The 21,855-nt window shown below is 44.1% G+C and overlaps 2 protein-coding genes across 3 annotated transcripts in view; one reads left to right on the top strand and one right to left on the bottom strand.

Moving 5' to 3' along the window:
• The window catches only part of CDAN1 (codanin 1), a 29,639-nt gene extending 12,372 nt beyond the window's left edge, over positions 1–17,267 (bottom strand). The window contains exons 1-17 of one of the 2 annotated variants that reach the window (XR_004692420.2): positions 16,927–17,267; positions 13,611–14,272; positions 12,460–12,681; positions 11,674–11,867; positions 11,070–11,189; positions 9,506–9,584; positions 8,955–9,075; positions 8,383–8,492; positions 6,880–6,969; positions 5,982–6,057; positions 5,499–5,707; positions 4,772–4,883; positions 3,845–3,988; positions 2,056–2,222; positions 592–673; positions 288–377; positions 52–106 (exon numbers count right to left, since the gene is read on the bottom strand). Coding sequence is in view for 1 of the 2 variants with exons in the window: in XM_035112426.2 (XP_034968317.2) it covers positions 52–106; positions 288–377; positions 592–673; positions 2,056–2,222; positions 3,845–3,988; positions 4,772–4,883; positions 5,499–5,707; positions 5,982–6,057; positions 6,880–6,969; positions 8,383–8,492; positions 8,955–9,075; positions 9,506–9,584; positions 11,070–11,189; positions 11,674–11,867; positions 12,460–12,681; positions 13,611–14,272; positions 16,927–17,022 (2,629 nt within the window). In the remaining variant the exon portion in view is untranslated. The remainder of the gene's footprint in view (positions 1–51; positions 107–287; positions 378–591; positions 674–2,055; positions 2,223–3,844; positions 3,989–4,771; positions 4,884–5,498; positions 5,708–5,981; positions 6,058–6,879; positions 6,970–8,382; positions 8,493–8,954; positions 9,076–9,505; positions 9,585–11,069; positions 11,190–11,673; positions 11,868–12,459; positions 12,682–13,610; positions 14,273–16,926) is intronic. The other variant, XM_035112426.2, reaches the window with a different exon arrangement.
• A 321-nt stretch (positions 17,268–17,588) lies between these two features.
• Positions 17,589–21,840, top strand: LOC118083711 (myb-related transcription factor, partner of profilin-like). Its single transcript, XM_035112450.2, has 2 exons — positions 17,589–18,242; positions 20,634–21,840. The coding sequence occupies exons 1-2, from the start codon at positions 17,783–17,785 to the stop codon at positions 21,284–21,286; spliced, it is 1,113 nt and encodes a 370-aa protein (XP_034968341.2). The 5' UTR covers positions 17,589–17,782; the 3' UTR covers positions 21,287–21,840.
• Positions 21,841–21,855: the final 15 nt, after the last annotated feature.

Genomic DNA, 21,855 nt, shown 5'->3' on the forward strand with positions numbered 1-21,855 from the left:
TTTCTCAAGCGGCATATTCTGACACAGGACATACTTTGATAAATGGCTTACCAAGATATGGACAGCAGGTATAAAGTAACTGCTGATCCACCACAGGCACAGAATCCTAAGGGGAAAAGAACAAACAACAGATTGATTCCTTTCAGAAGCACTAGATAAGTGCACAGAAGCCCACAGGCTGCTCTTTATTCTTCAGGTCACTCTTAGGCTTCGCGTGTCTTAAACAAATAACGTTACAGTTGCTCTCTTTCAAACACACCCTCCGACACTCATCTACGTAAGTTTACCAGAGCTTGAACTGTTGCCGCAGAGTCTGTTGCCAGTTCTTCTGATCTCACTTCGCCCGCAAAGAACAGATTCCCTGGGACAGTAGGCACCTGGAATACAAGCCCCAAATAGTTAATCCTCCAAGGAGGGCAGAGCTAAGCAAAAATTCAGCTTCACATACAGGAGTGGATGAATGCTTACACGGGTGAAACACTTAAAAGGCTTAAGGAAAGTACAGTAAGGAAAGTTTTACTTGACAATTTCTACAGCGCTTGTGAAGTTTTTTTCAAAGGTACAATGTTTGCTACAAACACTCATCCGTACATGAAAAAGCCATCCCAAAATGGCAAGGATCAGCAGCTTGTTCAGGAAACACATCTCTTTATTCTCAGAAATCAGCAGGTATCTGTAACAAAAGGTTAGAGAATAGAGAACAATAAACTTCTAAGGTTTTATCAGTTATACCACTTCTACATTTCCCCCTGTTGCAAGTTTCTTTTGCTGTGCTCTCTCATTTCCCTTGCATATTAAAACTCTGGCCCCATTTGCGCATCACAGCAAACCTGTAAACAAGACACGTGCTAGTGCAAGCTACTACATTGTTCCTATTTCTCTCCATTATTCATGAAGCCAGGGCGCAACATACAACAAACCTTGGTTTACTGTGATATGTGAACCAATGTGTGTGGTTTGTTTCTCCCATGGTAAGAGCCATGACTCATGGTTTGTGGTTCCTGGCTCCTGGCTCCATGAACAAAGGAACAAAATGGGAGCAATTCAGAAAAATGCAATAGCATGCTGCTCGTTCACTGTCAGCTATGGTTTATTATGGTTAACTGTACAACACAACTACCATTTGAAATGCACTACTAGAAAAATTCGGCTTTCAACTTCTTCATTTGTTTCTGCAAATATTGAGATGTAATGGAAGGATGTGAACATTTGCAGCTGGAGGAATATGATATATTTCAAGTCACCAGCGGAGTGTTCCTATACAGTGGTAATTATATATTTAACTGTGCTATAAATTTCTTGGTATATACAGCGGTACCTCGTTTTAAGTACACATTTGGTTCCAGAAGTCTGTACTTAATCTGAAGCATACTTAACCTGAAGTGAACTGTCCCACTGAAAGTAATGGAAAGTGGATTAATCCGTTCCAGATGGTCCGCAGAGTACTTAAACTGAAGCAAACTTTCCCATTGAAAGTAATGGAAAGTGGATTAATCCATTCCAGATGGGTCTGCGGAGTACTCAACCTGAAGCGTACTTAGCCTGAGGCGAACTTTCCCATTGAAAGTAATGGAAAGTGGATTAATCCGTTCCAGACAGGTCCGCGGAGTACTTAAACCGAAAGTACTCAAACCGAAGCGTACTTAAACCGAGGTATGACTGTACTGTAAAAGAAAGCTTTAAGTTGTGTCCGTAGACCCAGAAATTGTTAATGAGTACAGTGGTACCTTGGGTTACAAACGCTTCAGGTTACAAACGCTTCAGGTTACAAACTCTGCTAACCCAGAAATAGTACCTCGGGTACTTCAGGATGAGAACAGAAATTGTGCTCCAGCAGCGCAGCGGCAGCAGGAGACCCCATTAGCTAAAGTGGTGCTTCAGGTTAATAAAAGTTTCAGGTTAAGAACGGACCTCCGGAACGAATTACGTTCTTAACCAGAGGTACCACTGTACAATAAAAGCTTTACTAAGAAGCCAATGTTCTACCTCCACAAGAATCTAGGTCCTTGATGCAGATCTCAATTAAGATGCAAATATTTCTTTCCCACCTCTTACCTGTACAGCTGCAAGAGGAGAGTAAATATCTTCCCATAGTAGTCCAGAAATGGGGCGATATGATCCATAAGGGAAAGGAACTCTACAACCCAAGGTACAGTCAAGACTGTGCATCGTTTCTGTATTGATTGCCTAAGCAGCTTCAATATATCCAGCACAGGATGGGTCTTAAGAGAAAACATTAGGAAAATGTTAACTTTAATTCCTCTTCAGGACATATTACTTACTATCATGGGCAACCACCAGAGTGTTTGATGATGAAACACCAAAAAGTAGGAAAGGGAAATAAACATATCCAACTCCTCTTTCATTTCTGTTCCCATTTCCCTCCATTGGGTTCTCTTTCCTTCACCACTAAGAGGAAAACTCTTTCCTTGGCTAATTTGTGTGAACAAAACAATCTCCCCTTGCAGAGATGGAGGTAAGCCATAAGCACACAAGCACCTGGGCTTATTATTCAGGTTTTGTTGCATCCTCCTTTGTATATTTTTTTAATTTGGCAAAGAAAGGGAGGTGATTTTAGCTAACATCACTCAGAGCAGCCAGTTAAGTTCCGAGCTCAAAAAACAGTTTTTGTGGGGAAGTGGGAATGGGGAGACAGAAAGACACAAGGGTGCAATCAGTTTCCTATATGAGGAAGAGGAAGAGGAAGAGGAGGAGGAAGAGGAGGAGTTTGGATTTGATATCCCGCTTTATCACTACCCGGAGGAGTCTCAAACCTGCTAACATTCTCCTTTCCCTTCCTCCCCCACAACAAACACTCTGTGAGGTGAGTGGGGCTGAGAGACTTCAAAGAAGTGTGACTAGCCCAAGGCCACCCAGCAGCTGCATGTGGAGGAGCGAACCCGGTTCACCAGATTATGAGACTACCGCTCTTAACCACTACACTACGCTGGCTCTCAGAACAGTATCTTAGAGAGACCCAGTATATTTTGGCATATGAAGCCTATTCAAATCCAGCAATCTTAAGTCACTCATCTGGCTAAACGGTATTTCAAATGTTTGTACCCTGCCCTATGACCTTGGAGTGAAAGGCAGGTAATAAATTGAAATAATAATAACCACCCCTCGTGCTTTCCACATTCAGCCGGCACACTGACAAACCACACCGCGCAATCTGATGCCAGTGCAGTTTAGCGACAAGAGTGTTGGACTTCGACATGAGTGGGTGAGGAGGCATGAATCTAGTAAACAATATAAGTGCAAATAATGGTCCATGGAGACTATTCCAGAAGAGTGGTTTGTACAATGTACTGAATTAGTTATTGACATTATGGGTTACCTGTTTGGAGCATCCCTGTATCAGAGGTTTACATCAAAAAGGACGCTTTCTCCAAACGCGCAAGCTTCTGATGCAACTGTGTTCACCAATAAATGAAACACTTCCCCTTCCTTCCATATCAAGAGTGTCGTTAATTCATATGGCTGTACCACATGGGTAACTCAATCTTCCCTCAGTTTATAGCAGCAACACAAGCATCATCATTGAAACAATAGTGCACAGCAGGGGAACCTGCAGCCCTCTAGAGGTTGTTGAACAGCTCTCAGCATCCTCTCAGCCTCACGGGTGCTGTGACTCCCCAACAACATCTACAGGGCCACAGGACCCCATCCATCCCTATACTGGAGGTTGCTTAACTAGGAGTTTTATAAGCAAGTATCTACCTCCTCAGGAGGAGCCCAGAGACTCCTCTGATGATAACAAAATTAAATACTTCTGTTAGGTAAATGTGGCTGTGCTCGCTTCGGCAGCACATATACTGTTAGGTAAATGTGGCTGGTTACGCACTTGGTTTCTTAACATCACTGCAGATTCTAGCAAGTCTCCAGTTGCTGGTTCTGATGTGTGATAAGGCAGGAAGACAAGGAAACCAAAAAACTTTGCCAGCAGTCGGAGGCTCATAAGGACAGCAGCAAAACGCTTCTTTTCATCCTGCAGTGGAAAGAAAAGCCAGACATATTATAGTCACAAATAACAGCAGCAATGCCTAAGATTTTGAATGCTCACAACAAACCTATAAGTCTTACGTTTCCACTTTGGTGGTTCTATTTATTATTATTATTACTATTATTATTATTTACTTTGTGGGGTGTGCAGCAAGGACAGGACTATCCAAATCAGAGACAAATCAGCATGGTGGTATTTATCTCCCCAGTCGCAGCTCTACCTAGGACAATGGGGGCTCATCAGAGAATGCTACTGTCTTCTATATACTTGCACTGTATTGGAGAAGGAGTGAGATGGGGTTTACACTGCAGCTACCACCCAGGCTTTCTACTGCTGCTCCACCACTTGGACGGGGGCAGGTGGTTTTGGAGGAGCAATGATGGAGGAGTTGTGGCAGGGGGACATCACAGGAGAGAAAGACCGTTTGAAGGACAGACACCGCTTTTCAGAAAGGACAATGCAGGACAGAAGGGAGGAGTAAAGTAGACCCACACTAGAACAGCAACATGTTATTAAAGACAAATAGACAAAGAAAGACAAACAAGCCTCAACTGGAAGACACGCACAGGGTGTGAAGTGAGTAGCACTCCAAATGAAGGCCCGAAACCAAGCATGAAACCAATAGAGACAGAAAGGTTGGCGGGGGGGGGGGGAGAGAGAGAGAGCGCCACAGTCAAATTCTTCCTTTCCAAGCAGTAGGAGAGATCATAACCCACGTGGACACCTCTGAAGCTCAACTGTGAATGGCTGTTTCTATGCAATACATACCTGCTCATCCATTGCTTCTCCATCACTGGGTTCATGTTCCACCAAGGCAAGGCCATCCAGCTCAAGTATTTGCAGGCTCAGGCTGTCCATAAGGTGCTGATTAAATTGATAACTTAACCAAAAAAAGATAATGAGCTTTTTAGAAGAACAACTTAATTTCAGCAGAGAGTGTAACCTCTTAAATGACCATAGCAGCATTTGAGAATGGTTACTACAACTCAAGTTTAAAATCAGATTAATTCCTACCCAACCCCTCACGTGCTGGTAGTCGGCACTGCTGCAGACACTGCCAAACATTCCCTGGGGAAGCCCACTTAATGTCATTCTAGCACTAGGCAAAAGACCTCATTCTTTTCCAAAGCCTTTTCATCTAAACAGTTTTCTTTCTGCAATGATCTTATGCTCATCTGTATAGGTTATGGATCCAGCTACTAAACAATTTATGCTATACTGTGAACGTTATTTCAACTGCTTTGTCCCTCCTTGCCAACACATAAGAGAAACACAATCCCTGGCTTGGCATGATGTCCAGACATGGTTTGCTTTGCTCCAAAGAAACCAAGCACACAAAGTCAAGATTAGTATGTTTATCATAAACTAACCATGGTTTACTGTGACACTGAACAAGGCCATTGCATTATTTCATTTAGGAATCCCAGCTACCACCATACAGTCAGAATCACTCACCCAGACACATCCTAGACAGAAACAGCAGTAAGTATCTAACCTTCCTGCACTGAGGATGAAGTCCCTGAAGAACTGCTGGCATCCAGGGAAGGAGGGAGGTGGGCAAGGCCCTCGGATGCTCTGAGGGACAAGGAATCTCTCTTGCAGCCTTTTCAAGCGGCTCAGATTATCAGAACCCAGCATGTTAAGGACATCCTGGTCTGGGGTGTCTCCCCAACTTGTACCAACAACAACTGGACCTTTACACATCTATGGCATAGAGAGAGGGAGGGGAGAGAAAGAGAGGTCAAATTTGTGCCAAATTTGTAAGCTGTGCTAACTTTTACTCTGTGATCTGATTATGAATACAAGCAGCCCAAACCATAAACTGTTAGGTGGATGTACATCAGACTGAGAAAATTAGATTATGAATTAATTATGCATTCAATGAACAAGTATTCTCACCTATTCGATATGAACTGAAGAAAAGTTTTACTTGCAAAATATACTCTTTTTTCCTTATGGGAAGCAAGCATTTCTTTACCTGAAGAAGCTGCTTCTGAAAGAGCCTGGCAAAATGGCTGTAGTTGTAAGCAGCAGAGAGGTGAGCCATCATGACCCTGTGAAACCAGAAACAAATTAATAGCGCTACGAAGAAAAATAAGGAGAAAATGATTCTCTATGTGGATATATAGAAGACAGCAAATGTCTGGGGGACTTAAATGTTTTTAAAGTAATTATGAAAATACTATTCTGAAAAAGTTCTATGTGAACTGAGAATTCTCCCCTTTGTGAAACTAAGTAGCTTACTGTAGAATTAGTTTTTGTTGCTAAATTGGGTTGCTAAATGTTCATTACCAGTAATATTCTTTTGTAACTCTTGTCTTTCAGAATTAAATGCAACCTGTGTGTTGGCACTCAAAGACATTTGTATCTTCAACTTAAAGGCTTTAGTACAGAAAGACAGTGGGACTCTATATAGCAGAAGTTTATGAAGTAGCTGCCAATCTTGGAATGTTTACCCCTCTCTTTTTGTGGGGGGGGGGAGTGTGGTAATTAAATTAGTCTTTGAGACCCCATTATATCAAAACAAATTTTAAAAAATTCTTATTTAGTGTAAAAACTAAAAAAAATTTAAACTGAGGTTTTCTTTTGTCCAAATTAATGATTGCAAGTTTATTAGGTAACAGTGGTGACACGGTCTTAGGACCAAATGCAAGTCAGTTTTGCAATGTGTCGCAGCATACCACTGGATCTAATCCATAATATGGAACCAAGTATACCATCAGAGGCAATTTCCAGCTGCTGCAATCTGTGCTTTAAAAACAATCCTCCCGATGGAACGTGGTGAACAGCTGCTCAGTGGAGGACCACACTAGACATCAGCAACGAACAGCATTCTTTATCAAGTCTTGTTAAATTTACGGACCAAAGATTCTTACCTGATCCTGTCTCCCAGACACTTCTCAAAGTCCCAGCCTGTTTTTTCACAGTTATCTTCCCATTCACGCAGCAACTCGTAGAAAATATCTCTATTGAGCAAGGCAAACATGTTAGCTTCAAAATCCAAAATCATAGTCATCAGGTGTACTATCACCATACAAAAATGGGGCCATGTTATTCTGCTTATGCACAAACACCACAGTTCCGACAAAGCTTTGGGTGGAATTCAATGTCGCATTAAGTTGACTGTTATGTCAGCACAAGCATTTTTCCTCCTCAAACAGAACCATCTTCCCTCTCTTCCTCCTGCCTGCTGTTCTAGGGGTCCCTTCCCAAGCAGACTTAGGAAGGTCACTCGAGGGGGGGGTGAGGGAGAGAGAGGCAGGAAAGGATCCTTTGTGCAACTAGGACTGGCTCCTGCTAGCAGAACAAATTAGTTGGATCAGTCCCTTTGACCATTCCTACAAGACGCATTTTCATTCCAAAGCCGACAATTGACAATTATCCCCCTAGTTAAATAATACTTTGAGAATAAAGACCAAAGAACCTAGCAGGCACACCTACAGCTAATAATAATAATAATAATAATAATAATAATAATTTATTCATACCCCACCCATCTGGCCAAGTCCCCCCCCCCCCGCCACTCTGGGAGGCTTCCAACACACATTAAAATACATTAAAATATCACAGATTAAAAACTTCCCAAAACAGGGCTGCCTTTAGGTATTTTCTAAATGTCAGGTAGTTGTTTATCTCTCTGACCTCCGATGGGTCTTGCTGAACCCTAGATATGTCTACTCCGATCCCAGGCAAGTGGGTTTAGGCTTGCAGCCTTAAGCTGCTATCTTAAAAGCACAAATACTCAGTAGAAAACTCCATTTAAATAAAGTCAAACAACACATTGTATGGAAAGTACTTTAAACAGAAGCTGGGCATAGGGAGAGCAGAGGAGGCCATATCTTCTACTACTTTTGACCTGAGATAGCCAAATGAGTTTGCTCCAGCTGCAGGGAACCCCCATCTTGCTAATTTCTGCATTTCTGAACTACATTAATCAGCCTTGTATTTAACCATTTCCCAGGAATCCCATGCAGGTGGGTAAGCTGGCCAACTTCCTCCACAGCTAGCATGGAAACCAAGTGGGCTAGACAGAGTACTCCAGATATTGTTCACTTGGTAGAAGGTGCATTTATTATTTTTTTATTACTCTGTTTTTCTATGCTACTAGCTTCTTAGCAGGCTAGTAAGAAATTCTGCCGAATGTGTTTTGTGAGTTTATTCAAAAGGCTGACATTAACATCCAGACACTTGTTCCTGGTTTCACAAAACCTAATTTATGAAGCTTGGGAGGAAATGTCCAAACTAGGCCTGTGGGTTTGGATAACTGATATAGAGTATTGACAGCTACTCTATTCTCTGATGCATGTTCAATAAACTAAAACAACTGACAAATTGTAAATTTTGACAAAATCCCAGGTTAAAAAAACAACAGAGGTTACCTTTGTTTCTTAAACACATGAAATGCCTTATCACTAGAAAAGTTAGACCGATTGTCAGTTTCTGGCTGAAAGGAAACTGACTGTATGCTTGAAGGCAGCAACAGGGAGACCTGTTCAATATACAAAATAATGTGTAAGTGTAATACATTCCTCCCAAGTTAACATGCATTTCACCATAAACACTCACAAACAAGGAGAATGGAATTACAATTTGTTCTCCCTTCTGTCCGTTGCTACAGCTTAAAAGTCCCATCGTCTTAATGGTGGAACATGTACTAACTTGCCGGTTTGCAATAGATCAACATTTTCTAACCCACCAAATGCTGGTCAGACTCATTATCTCACTGTTTTTTGTTTTGGTCACAGTGTTAGATATAGTATTTTCACTCCTCATTTAATTACATCTGTAGAGGAAGCTTCTTCATAGTATATACCAAGAGAACTAATCTGTTTCTAGAAGAGGATGGAATACTGCAGATACCATAATAGTGAGAAGGATACTGAGTAAAAACAGTTTCAATAACTGTTGGGAGGACCTTGATTTCACACTGTTGAACATGCTTAGTTTTTACCTTTGCTGTGCTGTTTTCATAGACTGCCATAAGCCTCTCATGCAAGTCAGGGGAAAAGGATGTGATCCTGTCATTCTCAGCCAAGAGCTTCAGTGTTCCTTTCTCTAAATGTGATATAATTCTGCCAAGAAAAAAAAACAAAAAGAAGAGGAACACTTCCCTATATTATTTAGATTTGTTCTTTCAGTTAAAGCCTATTCCACTGGATTCCTAATCTCTAATCCCCATTGATAAAAGCCAACATATATAATACTAAACTCAAGTCATTAGAGAAGGAAGTTCTCGGATTTCTTTTACTTTTGATGGCACTAGAAGCAAAAACACCATCTCCAAACACAACAGAAAATACCCTTCTACAGAAGTAGGGCAGCTGTTCAACTGGAACTATCTGTCAGTTAATAGATGACAGAACCCAAATTTTCTAACTTAAGGATATGTTAACAGTGTGCAATGTGATGCAAGATATTCCAATTTATGATAGCAATAAACCAAGCACTTGAAAGTGCAAGCATATGTACACTGATGAGAACAACCTAAGCCATTCAACTTACTGAAACTGATAATCCAAGACTTTCACAGCAAAATATACACAGTTGTGTACACTTCGAAAGTGTTGCCTCTCTACTGCATCTGTAAACAAAACAAAACAAAAATTTAAATAATCACTCAGAAAGCTGCAAGTAATCACTGTGGTGGAAGAACTGGTTCTCTGCAATAACTCCCCCCACTCAAAAAAAAAAAAAAAAACCACAGGCAGATCAGCCACTGGTCACCAACAGATCACAAATCCCTACCTTTATTACTTCTCATTCATCTCAAATACCAGAGGAACATCAAACATCAAATGGCTTGTGTCAATTTATCAGCCTGTTTTAGGGAGCAGTATCATAAAATTAGAGATTGCCCCAAACAATAAAATGTGCCAAAAGTACATTATTCTTTATTCAAAGCTCAAGCTTAACTTGGGGTATTAATGTCTTATTTGCATGTAACTTGTGTGGTTTTAACCATACATATATACTCGAATCTAATGCACACCTCAATTTTCAGAACCTTGAAACAAAACAAAAAAAAAGTATTTGCGGGCGAATGTAAATGTGCCATTGAATCTAATGTGCACCTTAATTTTCGCACCATAATTTGGCCAAAAAAGGTGAGCATTAGATTCAAGTAAATACAGTAGTTGAACCCCCCACAAGTGAAATGTAGAGCCAGTACACTGAGAGGGTTTTGCTTCCCAAGCAATGCATAGATATCTGAAGCTCTTTTTGCACCAGGAAAATCCAGCACTAAAACATCTTTTATGCTCTTTGTGCACTAGGTTTGGAATGCTCCTGTGGGATCTCGCGGGAACTTGAAAAAAAGCACCCTGGGGCTTCTGGAGATGGCCTTGCTTGGGAAGCAAGGCAGAGAACTGGGAAAACCCAAAGCAAAAAGAGCTCACTGCTTTGCTGGAGTGGAGCAGGGCCCTCTCCAAACACTGGTTCCAGATGCTTGAAAAGGGCCAATTTCAAAGATTTGAGTATACAGGTTTCTGCGTATACAGGAAACCAAATCCCTGCATAAGATGCAACCTTACCATATAAAAAAAAATTATATGGATATAAATGGAAACCTCACAATTTTATTTGATTTATATACATATACAAGTACAGTCATACCTTGGGTTACAGCCGCTTCAGGTTGCGTTTTTTCGGGTTGCGCTCTGCGCTGAACCCGGAAGTACCAGAATGGGTTACTTCTGGGTTTCGGGGCATGTGCAGAAGTGCTAAATTGCGCTATGCGCATGCGCAGAAGTACCAAATTGCAACCCGCGCGTGCGCAGACGCGGGTTGTGAAAGCTGTGGGTTGCGAACATGCCTCCCTCATGGATCATATTTGCAACCCGAGCGTCCACTGTACTGTATACAGTGATCCATGTGTGATGGACTGAATTATTATATCCTTAATTTTGAGCCGTTGGTACTCTATTACATTTTTTAATTTGTGTTACATTTAAAATTCATTAAATGAATGAATTTATTTAATGTATAGCCTCCTCTAAATCTGTTTAGCAGGTGCTATAATCTGAATCCTGTTAATAGCCAAGAAGCTTTATCCAATCTAAGTCCCAACCTTTATACTCTCCATTGAAACTCTGGTCATTCTCTCCATTTTCAAAAGAGGAAGTTCCCTTGCATGTTAGCAGCTGGAACACAAAAAAGATCTCCAAGAAGATATTTGGCACAAGGTTTTCTGCAAAGAAAGTAAAGGAACAGAGGAAAACATGCAAAAGGACCTTTGATTTGTACTTGTACCCTGAACGATAGGATTACTCACATTAATTTTAAAACCTGAACTATATAAGATGCATTTTTAAAGGAAGATAAAAATATCTACAACTAAAAAACCATCATCTGGATGTAAGCAAAAAAGTGCTTACTTAAATACATAGGATTTTTAAAAAAAGGATATATAATTTATTGCTTTCCTTTGTATAACTCCCAAAACATTAAAATTATTTATCAGTGTTGGGAATTTTGTCAGAAATTCTATGAAGGGTCAAAAATTGCCATTTGTCATACAATAGGAAAATCCAAGCCATGATATATTTGTGAAGGCTCATTTAAAATTTCATTACTACTAAAAAATTTAATTTGAGGACATTTCTATGGGTCACCATACTTAGCATCCTCCCAAATCAATATGGACTGAAAAGCATCCACTGCCATTTCTTCACCTGCTATGCAAAATGAATAAAGTTGAGCCAGCTGTTCCAGCTGTTTCCTGCAGGAAACCTTGTTGACATCGGCAGAGGATACCAACTGGTTTTCAGAGGAAAGGCTTGCATTCTGACCGACATTAGGTTTCATTGGTATGCCAGAATCCAGGGATAATCCTGTTGGTGAAGATGTGGGATGAAGCAACTTGGACCTGCAATTCAAAGGTATGAAATAAGAGTGGTAAGAGAAGACTGAAAAACTCCTACTCTGTTGTAGTATCCAGTGGGATTCTTTCAAACGCTCACCAATTCATTAAGAAAGCAATTTCTTCATTGAAACATAAAATGTTTCACAAATGCAATTTGCAGCATGTTAAAACAGTTAAAGATCCTTCAGCGTTATGGATCAAATTCTAATCTTAACACAGCACTTGTAAGGTTGAAGGATATCAAGAATTAAATCATATTCACATGTGATTCTAGGAACATTGTTTGGCTTTAGCGTAGGATTTCTGAGCTAGGGAACCATGTTGCTGCAGAATGTGACGGAGAAAGCAAACATTTTTAATATTCAAATTACAGCCCCTAGAAACATTACTTGTTTGTTCATTCATTATTTATACCACATAGCTATGCAGTGTGCAAAAGCAAATCAATACAGAAAGCATAATAAAATGTGGCATGTTCACAAAAAGACAATATGGGCCATTCAGCTCTACTTCTCTAAGGCAATGTAAATCAACATTTCTCACATCACAGATGCTTCCCTACACTAAGCACCCCATCACAGATTTCATAACGTACCGTTCCTTCTTCAGCATCTCTCTCTCCTCCTGAAGGATACCCGAACTGGAAGACAGGGTCACTTCTTGAGAGATAACAAGGGCCTCGGGACTTGTTCCGGACTGAGACTGAAAAGTTTGAGACTGGCCAACAGGGGTGGAAGTGAAGCACATCTTGGGCTTGGAGAAGGTTCGCTCAGTACTCACTGGAGTAGGGTTGATTCTTCTCGAAGGTTTGGCTTTGCTGAAAGGGGAAGTAAAACTGGATCAAGAGGATGAAAACACAACAGTATACTGTATTATCCCTCTACTCCAATCACCTATGCAGATGGCAGCTGATGACACATACTACTGTGGTCCTAGATTCACTAACCAGGGGCTCATCCAGACCTCCTTTTGTGCTGCATTTCTTGGCATAGGTCTAGGCTTTAAAGCTCCGTGCCCAAGCAGTGTTTTTTGTTTGTTTGTTTGTTCCAGCGCTTTCCTCACAAAACCCCAGGTTTTAATGCTGAATCAAAGCAAACAACGATGGAGCTTTCCAGAGATTGTCGTTTACTCCTATTCAGCGGTAAAATGCAGGTTTCTGCAGGGAAACCACCTAGACACACACACACACACACACACCCCAAAAAAACCAGCACTCAGACACAGAGCTATAAAGCATAGACCTGTGCCTGGAGAGAGTAGCACAAATGGAAGTCTGAAGTGAGAAATCAAAGTATAAAACATGTACAGTGGGGGGGGGGTATTTGATCCCCTGCTAAATTTTCCCGTTTGCCCTCTGAGGAAGAAATGACCGGTCCATAATTTTAATGGTAGGTTTATTGTAGCTGTGAGAGAGAATAACAACAGGAAAAGCCCTAGAAGACAAGTCAGAGATTGATGTGGATTATGGTGAGTGAAATGTTCAGGATTGGCACCGTTAGTGTGCCACCACAGCCCTGAACTCATTGCCACCTCCTCCCCCAGAGTAAACAGCAGCAATGTGGCTGTCGAGAGGCTTACTGCTGTGGCTCTGCCCTCTGCCCACCTGGCAAGTTGCTCCTGCTCTGGGAGGGGCCATTTTTAGAAGCACTACCTTCCTCCCGTTTGCTGATACAGAACGGTAAGCTGTAAAACTACTCTCTCAATAGATACCAGTGGGAATTGAGAAAGCTTCACATCGAGACTTACTTTGCCATTCCAGCGGCACACATGAGCGGAAACTCCTCCAAGTCATTTAGGTTAAGCTGCTCCGGTGGGGAACTTGTAGAGACAGGACTCACTTCACTTTGTTTCCTCTGCCTCAATGAACCCAGTGAAGGACTGTCACCTTTTACTTCTTCGTTCAAGCCTCTGCCCGCGTCTTGTGCCACTGGCCGGCCAGTGCCTTTTCTTCTGCCCCGCCTCGCTGGGGTAGCAACAAGGAAACTCCCTAAACTTATTTTCTGAGCAGAGCGCCTCTCGTTGCGAGAAAAAATGGGGCTTGAACCAAAACTCGTGCTAGTGCCAGAATCTGTATTTAGGCATTCACTGAAGGAACCCAATGAGCTTGATCCTGTAATGACAGAAGATCCATGTGATTCCAAGGCAGAATTGCTGGTGATGGGAGTTGAATCAAAGAAAAGCTGCCCTCGACTACTGCCGGACCCTGCTATGCTACGAGACGTCCTTTCAGACCCCAGCCTTTGATTCCTGTAACTTCCCAGGAGCTTGGAATTTGGCGCTTTAGCAGGAGTAGGTGGTCCATTGGTCAGTATCCGACTAGTCTGTTCCCTTAAATAATTCAGCAAAAAAGGCACAAAGTCTTTCTGAAGCAAGTTCAGGAGGGATAGCTTGGGGTGGACTTGGCTTTCCTACACACACAAGCACAACAAAACAAACCATGATTAATATAAACTTGATTTAAAAAAAATAATAGACAGTGGATATAAAGTAACTGATATTTTGCCATTTTTATAAGAATAAGGCGGTTATGAACATATAAAGCAAAGTGAACCAACCCCATTCAAAGGATATAAAACCAGGAAGCAAACATTCTCCACAATTTATTAAAGCATGAAACTTATTTTTTTTGTCATATATGATTTACTTACTAAGCTTCACCATTGTTGTATGTAGCCAGAGACTTTATATAGTCATTTAGCTATATAGACACTCATCCCTGAAGTTTGGAAATTTTAGCATGATCCTAAGCACATTTACCCAAAAGACCTAATAACGAATCAAATGGGATTTACTCCCTAGGCTGTGTGCTTAGGAATGCAACTTTAATGCAGGACTGTACCATACTACTCAAAAGTGGTGGTGCGTGGATGTTGGTGCACAAAACATCGGCTGCTCATGTTGAGTGCTATGCTTCAGGGACCAAATACGGTACTGGGCCTGGGACACTGAGGGGAAATTGCTAATCCACATCAGATAGTTTTAGATTAACAGTTGTAGTACATTGCACAAAGTGAGAAAAATCACTAAGCAGGAGGTGCATTGCCCTCTAGTGTTCCTTAACAACATTACTTCCATGCTGAACTGGTGATGGAAGATATACTTAATATAAGATATTATATTTAGACATAATGTTGAATCATGATTTAGCATTACAAGAACCCTTTTAACTTATCCACCTACCATTCCAGCATGACTGAAAAAATGAGCTTGGAAACATTTATTTCCATTTTAGACTAATTGCATCTTGTCACATCAGGCAAATCTAAACAAACAGTTGTCCGTCTCAACTATTAGCTTTAAAAATGCCAACTTCAAAGCATAATTTATAAAGCTGATTTGTTTCAACAAACCATAGTAAAGATTTGCAACAGTATAGGGTTTGAACAACACTCTCCCTATATGAACTGACCCAGACCCTGTGCCCATTATCGTGTGACTTCTCCAAGAAAGGTCTGGAGGGTGGCAACACGAGAACAGGCCTTTTCTGTAGTGGCTACCCACTTGTGGAATGCTCTCCCCAAGGAGGCTTACCTGGCACCTTCATAGCATATCTCTAGGCAGCAGGGAAAAACATTTCATTTCTCCCAGGCCTTTGGCTAATTAAGCAACCTACGGCCTTTTATACTGGGGAGTATTGTTTTTATTTGTTATTATGTAATAAACAACAACATGACTACAACAGAAACATAAGCTTCCAGTCTCCCCACAATGGAACAGGAGGTGGGGTAAGAACCCAATATTCACTGTAGCTCATTTTTCTAAAATTATGCCATAACATTCAGCATTACCTCTGAACTCAACCACTGAACCATGATTCTAGAAATTTTCATGCAATGCTCTTTCCCCCCCATCTTGATCATACAATGTGACCATTAGGTGCAATAACTAGAGCTTCCCCGGCAACTACTGGTTAGCATCTTCGCTTTGTCAGGGGGAGTGTATTTTTCATTTAATTGAGCCAAGACAGAAGAACTGGCTGGTTCCCACCTTCCAGCCATACGCCAAAGGTTGTGAGTAAGAACATTTTCACAAGTAACACAAAAAGATTTAATCTGAAATTCTTAGTTATGAATGCAGAGCACAGAAAACAGAAAAGAACCACTTTGCAATCAGGTACGCAGAAGTCAGCATATGAAAACAAATGCAAAAACATATTCAAACACTACTGACCCATTTCACACTAACAGACTGTGGCTGTGGCATTCATCAGACATAAAATTACCCTAAGTGATTTAGACTTCAATCCTATGCATGCTTAGATAGAAGCCCCAATGAACTATAAGGAACTTATTTCTGAGTAGATCTACACTGAACTGGCCTGCTAATCATCACGGAGGAATCCCTAGCCTTATACTATTACACAAGATACTAGAGAGAGGGAGGATATACTATGTGGAATCTGTTGCTTTAGACAGCTTCGTGAGCACTCTGAACCCTGATCGCTCGTTTCCCAGATGGTTATCCAACACCGTGCTTCAGGTAGACCAAAGACTGAAACTTCGATGAAGTATAAGCCTGCTCTCCTGTGTACAAGTCCCCGCTCCACAATATTTTGTGCATCCAAACCGCTTTGAAAATTATAGTCGTTCACACATGTGCATTAGAGAGGAGTCAATGTGATTTCGACTACGACTGAAATCCTGTGCACGATTATTTGCAACTTCCAACGAATTCCGTAGGTCTTGTTTCTGAATCATTAAAGCTGCATATGGGATCGGCTCGTAAGGGCGCAAAGCAACTCAGTCCCACCAACTCCACAGCAGGGCTCTCAGGTTCAGGGAAAGGCTCCCTCAGGGGGGCACATATATACACCTGGGTTCCCGAAGAGCTACCCATAAAGAGCTCACACAGCGCAGGCCTGAAGGCTGCAGCTTCCCACGCGCTTCCCACTTAGCATCCCGCCAGAGGAGGAAACCTCAAGTTGTGGCGGTCAACCTATTTCTTTCTCCAGCCTCCCTTTCGGAGCGCAGAGTTTTGAAGGCCGGCATCAACTCCGTTTACCCGGAAACTTCCCGCTCGAACCGAGGGCGGGGTGAAGAAAAGGCGGCGCTGCGCGTTTTACCTCCACGGCGCAGGGGCTCTGGCTCGCCTTCAGCCACCGCACGACAGAGCTGGCTGCCACCTCGTCCTGCAGCAACAGCTCCAAAACAGCCGCCATGCCCACCTCTCTCCTCCTCCTCCTCCAGAATTACCGCGTCTGCGAGCCTCCGGGGCGGGCGCGCAAGGAGCGTGGGCGCCACCCCTCGCCGCCGTCCCAAAAGCCGCCAAAAAGCCCTAAAAAAAGCAGCCAAAAAAACACACGGGGGGCGTGTTCTAATTCCCTTCTAACTCCGGGTTAGAGCTCAGCACGTGGAGGATGGGTGGGGAAAGAGAGAGGAGGCGGGCAGGCGGGCGCACTGATAGAACGCCAGGCGCGGGGGCCGCGAGGGAGAGCCAGCGCGCGCCCCTCCCAGGGAAGGCGGGATTAGAGCAACCACCCGGGCAGCAAGAAGCGCGCGCGCGCCCGCCCGGCCCTGCCCTGGGTCCCTCAGAACCGCCAGTCTCTGGGAAAGTGGGCGTGGCGTTAGAACTCTCAGGCAGCAGCTGCCGCCGCCCGGCAAGGCTTCCCATTGGGAGGCGCGAAGGCTTTAGTGGGCGGGGATTGGCGCAAATGTAGGCAGGGCGGGCTGAGAGGAGGAGCCGCCGCCGAGGAGCAGCGGCACCAGCAGCGTTTCCTCTCCCCCCTCCCCTCCCGTGTCAACAAGCGGGGCGCCTGCGCCGGGGGTTTGCGCGTCTTTTCCTCTCATGCGCGGTATTTGCTTCCCGAGTCGGGCCCGCGGTTTGGCCTAGAGCCGGCGGCGGGCAGAGGGCGCAGCGCGATCGGGCGCAGCGCTCCGGCCGCAGCGGCTCCCGCCGGGCGGTCGGTCTGCTGGCTCAGGATGGCGGACGACTCCCCGAAGCGGCGCAAGGCCAACTTCAACGAGGCGGAGACGGAGGTGCTGATCGAGCAGGTGCTGAAGCACGAGCAGGTGCTGTTCGCGGCGGGGCCCGGCCGGGCCTCCCCGGGGCAGAAGCGGAAAGTGTGGGAGCTGATCCGGCACAAGGTGAACCCGGTGGCCGCCTGCCCGCGCGAGGTGGAGGATCTGAAGAAGCGCTGGCGGGACCTCAAGCGCCGCGACCGGAGCAAGCTCTGCCGCGTCACCCAGGGGCCCGTCCCGCACCCGGCCTCGCTCGGCCTCCTCATGGCCGGCGAGGACATCTCGCCCCCCGACCACCTCCGATCCTATGCCCCGGGGCTGGCCGCCGCCGCCGCCAGCGAAGCGCTGCCCATCGTCGGCGGCATCGACACGCTCGACTTGCCCGGAGCTGCCGCCGCCGCCGCTTCGGTGGCGGAGATCGGTGAGTAGGGAAAAGAGGGAGGCGGGTAGCAGGGAGCCCTTTTCTCTGCTGCGGGGCTGCTGCGATGCTGGGGCCGGCGTCTGTCATTCCTGCCGGCGCAGGTCGGGGGCTCCTTCGCGCACAGCTGGTGCCTCGTGTGTGGGCTGCCCTTCTCACCCCACAAAACCTTGAAGCGGGGCGAGGGACCGCTCCCGTCCTCTCTACTTTACAGAGATTTTCGTGCTTTGCCTTTTTTTTCCTGACCTCACAGCTTTTGGAACAGTTGCAGATGCTCAGGATCGCTCGCCATATCCCATCCCCGCTTTCCTCATTGACTAGGATCGCGCCATAAAAAGTACCAGAAAGCTTGCCCCGAGGATAGGTTTTGGGGTCCAAGAGTCGACAAGTGGGCCTTTCTGTTGTGAAGGATGCTTTCACAACGGGACAAGCGGATTATATGCTAAAGTTAGTGAGTCACTTGTGAACATAAATTATCCAACTCAGTCTCCTCTACACTTACAGGCAGGGGTGCTCTGTCTCGGAAGTTTCACACTGGAGTCTTTCGCAGTACTTACTCCAGAGATGCTGCGGACTGAAACTTATCTATTTTTTGGCATTTATTATATATTTCCCTCTTTACCTTTTGCATGCATACCATGTGCTCTGCAGTCACCCTTCTCAAGTTTTAATGTTAATCTGGAGGAGAAGGTAGAAGCAAGTCCATTTTAATTGTCTCCGCTGTAGCTGAAGTAAACATTGCATTGTTTCAAAGGCTAGGAAACTAAAAAAGCTATTTGCCTATTACTTATGAAAAATAGAAGGGATGCGGGTGGCGCTGTGGGTTAAACCACTGGGCCTAGGGCTTGCCGATCAGAAGGTCAGAGGTTCGAATCCCCGTGACGGGGTGAGCTCCCGTTGCTTGGTCCCAGCTCCTGCCAACCTAGCAGTTCAAAAGCACCTCAAAGTGCAAGTAGATAAATAGGTACCGCTCCAAGCGGGAAGGTAAACGGCGTTTCTGTGCGCTGCTCTGGTTCGCCAGAAGCGGCTTAGTCATGCTGGCCACATGACCTGGAAGCTGTACACCGGCTCCCTCGGCCAATAATGTGAGATGAGCGCCGCAACCCCAGAGTCGGTCACGACTGGACCTAATGGTCAGGGGTCCCTTTACCCTTTATGAAAAATAGACCTTCAGCCTCTCAGTGTTAAAGTGCTTGCCTAATTGTTTTTCCAACTTTTCATTCTAAGCACAGTCTTCTAATACTCTTCACTTTTTTTGCAAATGTTATTTGCTATTAGGTACTCAGAACTTCAGTCTATGGGCACGTCTACATGCAATATGTCTAGTTTGCAGCTTCAGTTCAGAATTTGAAATGCCTGCAGCAGTATACAAAATGAGGCAGCATTTTTCGCCATCTTCCCCATTATAAATTGTCAGTCATTTAAACTTAATGTGGCGAGGGGTATTGGATAGGTGCTGAGCATCTTTTGTCCCCCCCCCCACCACCACATTTGTATCCCACCTTTCCTCCAAACTGCTCAGGATAGCACACATAGGGTGGTCAGATTTGAAATGATCTCACCAATTGTTGTCCTACTCTTTGTTTCCTACATGATGCTAGCAAGGCATTACGCTCAAAAAGCTTCTTCATCCCATTGAGAGTTTTGCTTCTCTGACACAATTATGCATATATTTCTTTTTAAAAGGTAGGGAACTGTCTAATAATAACTGAGTGCAATCTTAATCACAGACTAAGGCATGATGTATAATTTAGCTCAGGGATGGGCAACCAATTGGAGAGTCTGTCAGTCACCTGACATAATGACGGCAGATAATTGACAGGTGGGTTGTCCCACCAACCTGCAAAAATCCTTTGCACAAGGCTTCCAGAGTGCGCAGCAGCCTGCTGGTTGTCAGGTTCTTGGGAACTGCACCACAAACGGCTTAGCCAGCCTTATATTAGCACTTGAGAAGCAAGTACCAAACACAGAGCTGGCAAAGCTGCTTTCTGCAGGGATTGGCTATGAGATCAAGTGCCACATGGGAAAACATAGCTAGAGGTACCGTTGAATATCACTCCCTCTTAAAAAATTATTAGAAGTGGTTTTTAAGTCCTTGAGCAGAACTGATGTCTTGTACAACTTTTCTTCCTCACGGCTGTTGAAAATTGGGGAGGGGGCTCCAGCACAGATGGGGGTGCAAGGGGCAAGAGCTATCGCAATGACAGGTGTCACCTAATTAGCAGACACGTTTCATGTATATCTTAATCACCAGTTGAAGCTAGAAACTCAATAAAAACTGTATAGAGATAAATTTAGGCAACATTTTATGTGGTTATGAGTCAGGCAGAAGCTGAATCCCCAAAGAGAGTGAAGTCTAACCTCTTTTCTCCCCCTCCTCTATTACCTTTTTAGGTTTTACAGATGATCCAGGCCCATCCCACCAGCCATGTGTGGAGAAGATGAATCTAAAAGAAGAAATAGTAGTCAAAGTCGTGGAGCCAGAAGAAAGTTCAGAGGACATGTCTGTAGTTCCTCCTAGCCAGGAGCCCCTCCCCTTTTTGGGGTTGCCAAATGGAGGCCCCTGTGGAAAAGTAAAAGCCAAAGCAAAAACTCAGCCCCAGATAGACCCCAGTGAAATTACAGAAGAGGATCTCCTGCAGATCCAGCAGAACCAGCTCCACATCATCCAGTCTGGCTTTGATACAATCAACCATAATCTCCGGCTGCTGCAGCAAGGCATGCAAGATCTCAACAACAGCCTCAGCATGGCAGCACATACTTTAGTAGCTATAAAAAATGTCTACGTGAAAAACAATGCTGGCCCAACCACCTTTGCTACGGTCGCTACTCAGACCACCTCGGGGTATTTGAGTCCTGGGTCCCCGCTGGTGGAGGACAGAGTCAGAGCACCAATGGCTGGAAGCAGTAGCAGAAGCAGCAGCAGCTGCAGCTCCAGCTCCCTGTCGCAAGAGCCAGGCCCTTCCGAATTCCCCAGGCCCCCCCACAGAACCATTAAGAAGGAGCATCCGAATGGCTGCTACTATTTCTGTTTTGCAGATGTGTAAGACTTGAATACGATGTTCCTTGAGAAGGGGCTGTTTTGTACCCCACTCAAGAATGCGCCGTCATCACAGAGCGGGCTTGCCTTGCCGCCCTCCACACTGCTAAATCTGTAAGAGCTCCACCACCGCCAGTTGGGGAAACCTTACATTGTAGGAAGCATAATGCTAACTGTTTTTACATTGATTTATTATGGGCTTGTATTTCAATTGTTGTCAGCACCTCTGAGCAATGTGAATGCATTGGAAGGGTGGGGTATAATTTTTTAAAATAACTACAGCTCTTAGAGCCCAGTCCTACCTAGGTCTACTCAGGACTAGTGCCCAGTGCATAGGATTGCAACATTAGTAGTTATCCAGTAGGTTCTGCAGCTGGTTGATACGTCTTACATTGCATCTCCCCTGCTGTCTTTGCCAGTGGAGGAAGAGGAAATCTTGACTCATCTAGATCTTCCTGGTATTAATTTGACCTTTTAAAACAAAGCAGTATGAAAAGGGAGCAGCTAATTTATCTAGTATCTGGGACAGAATTGATCATACATTCGGTTTTTATTTTTTAGCCAACCTAACTGCAG

The sequence above is a fragment of the Zootoca vivipara genome, chromosome 1 (genome assembly GCF_963506605.1).
Source record: "Zootoca vivipara chromosome 1, rZooViv1.1, whole genome shotgun sequence".
Taxonomy (NCBI): Eukaryota; Metazoa; Chordata; class Lepidosauria; order Squamata; family Lacertidae; genus Zootoca; species Zootoca vivipara.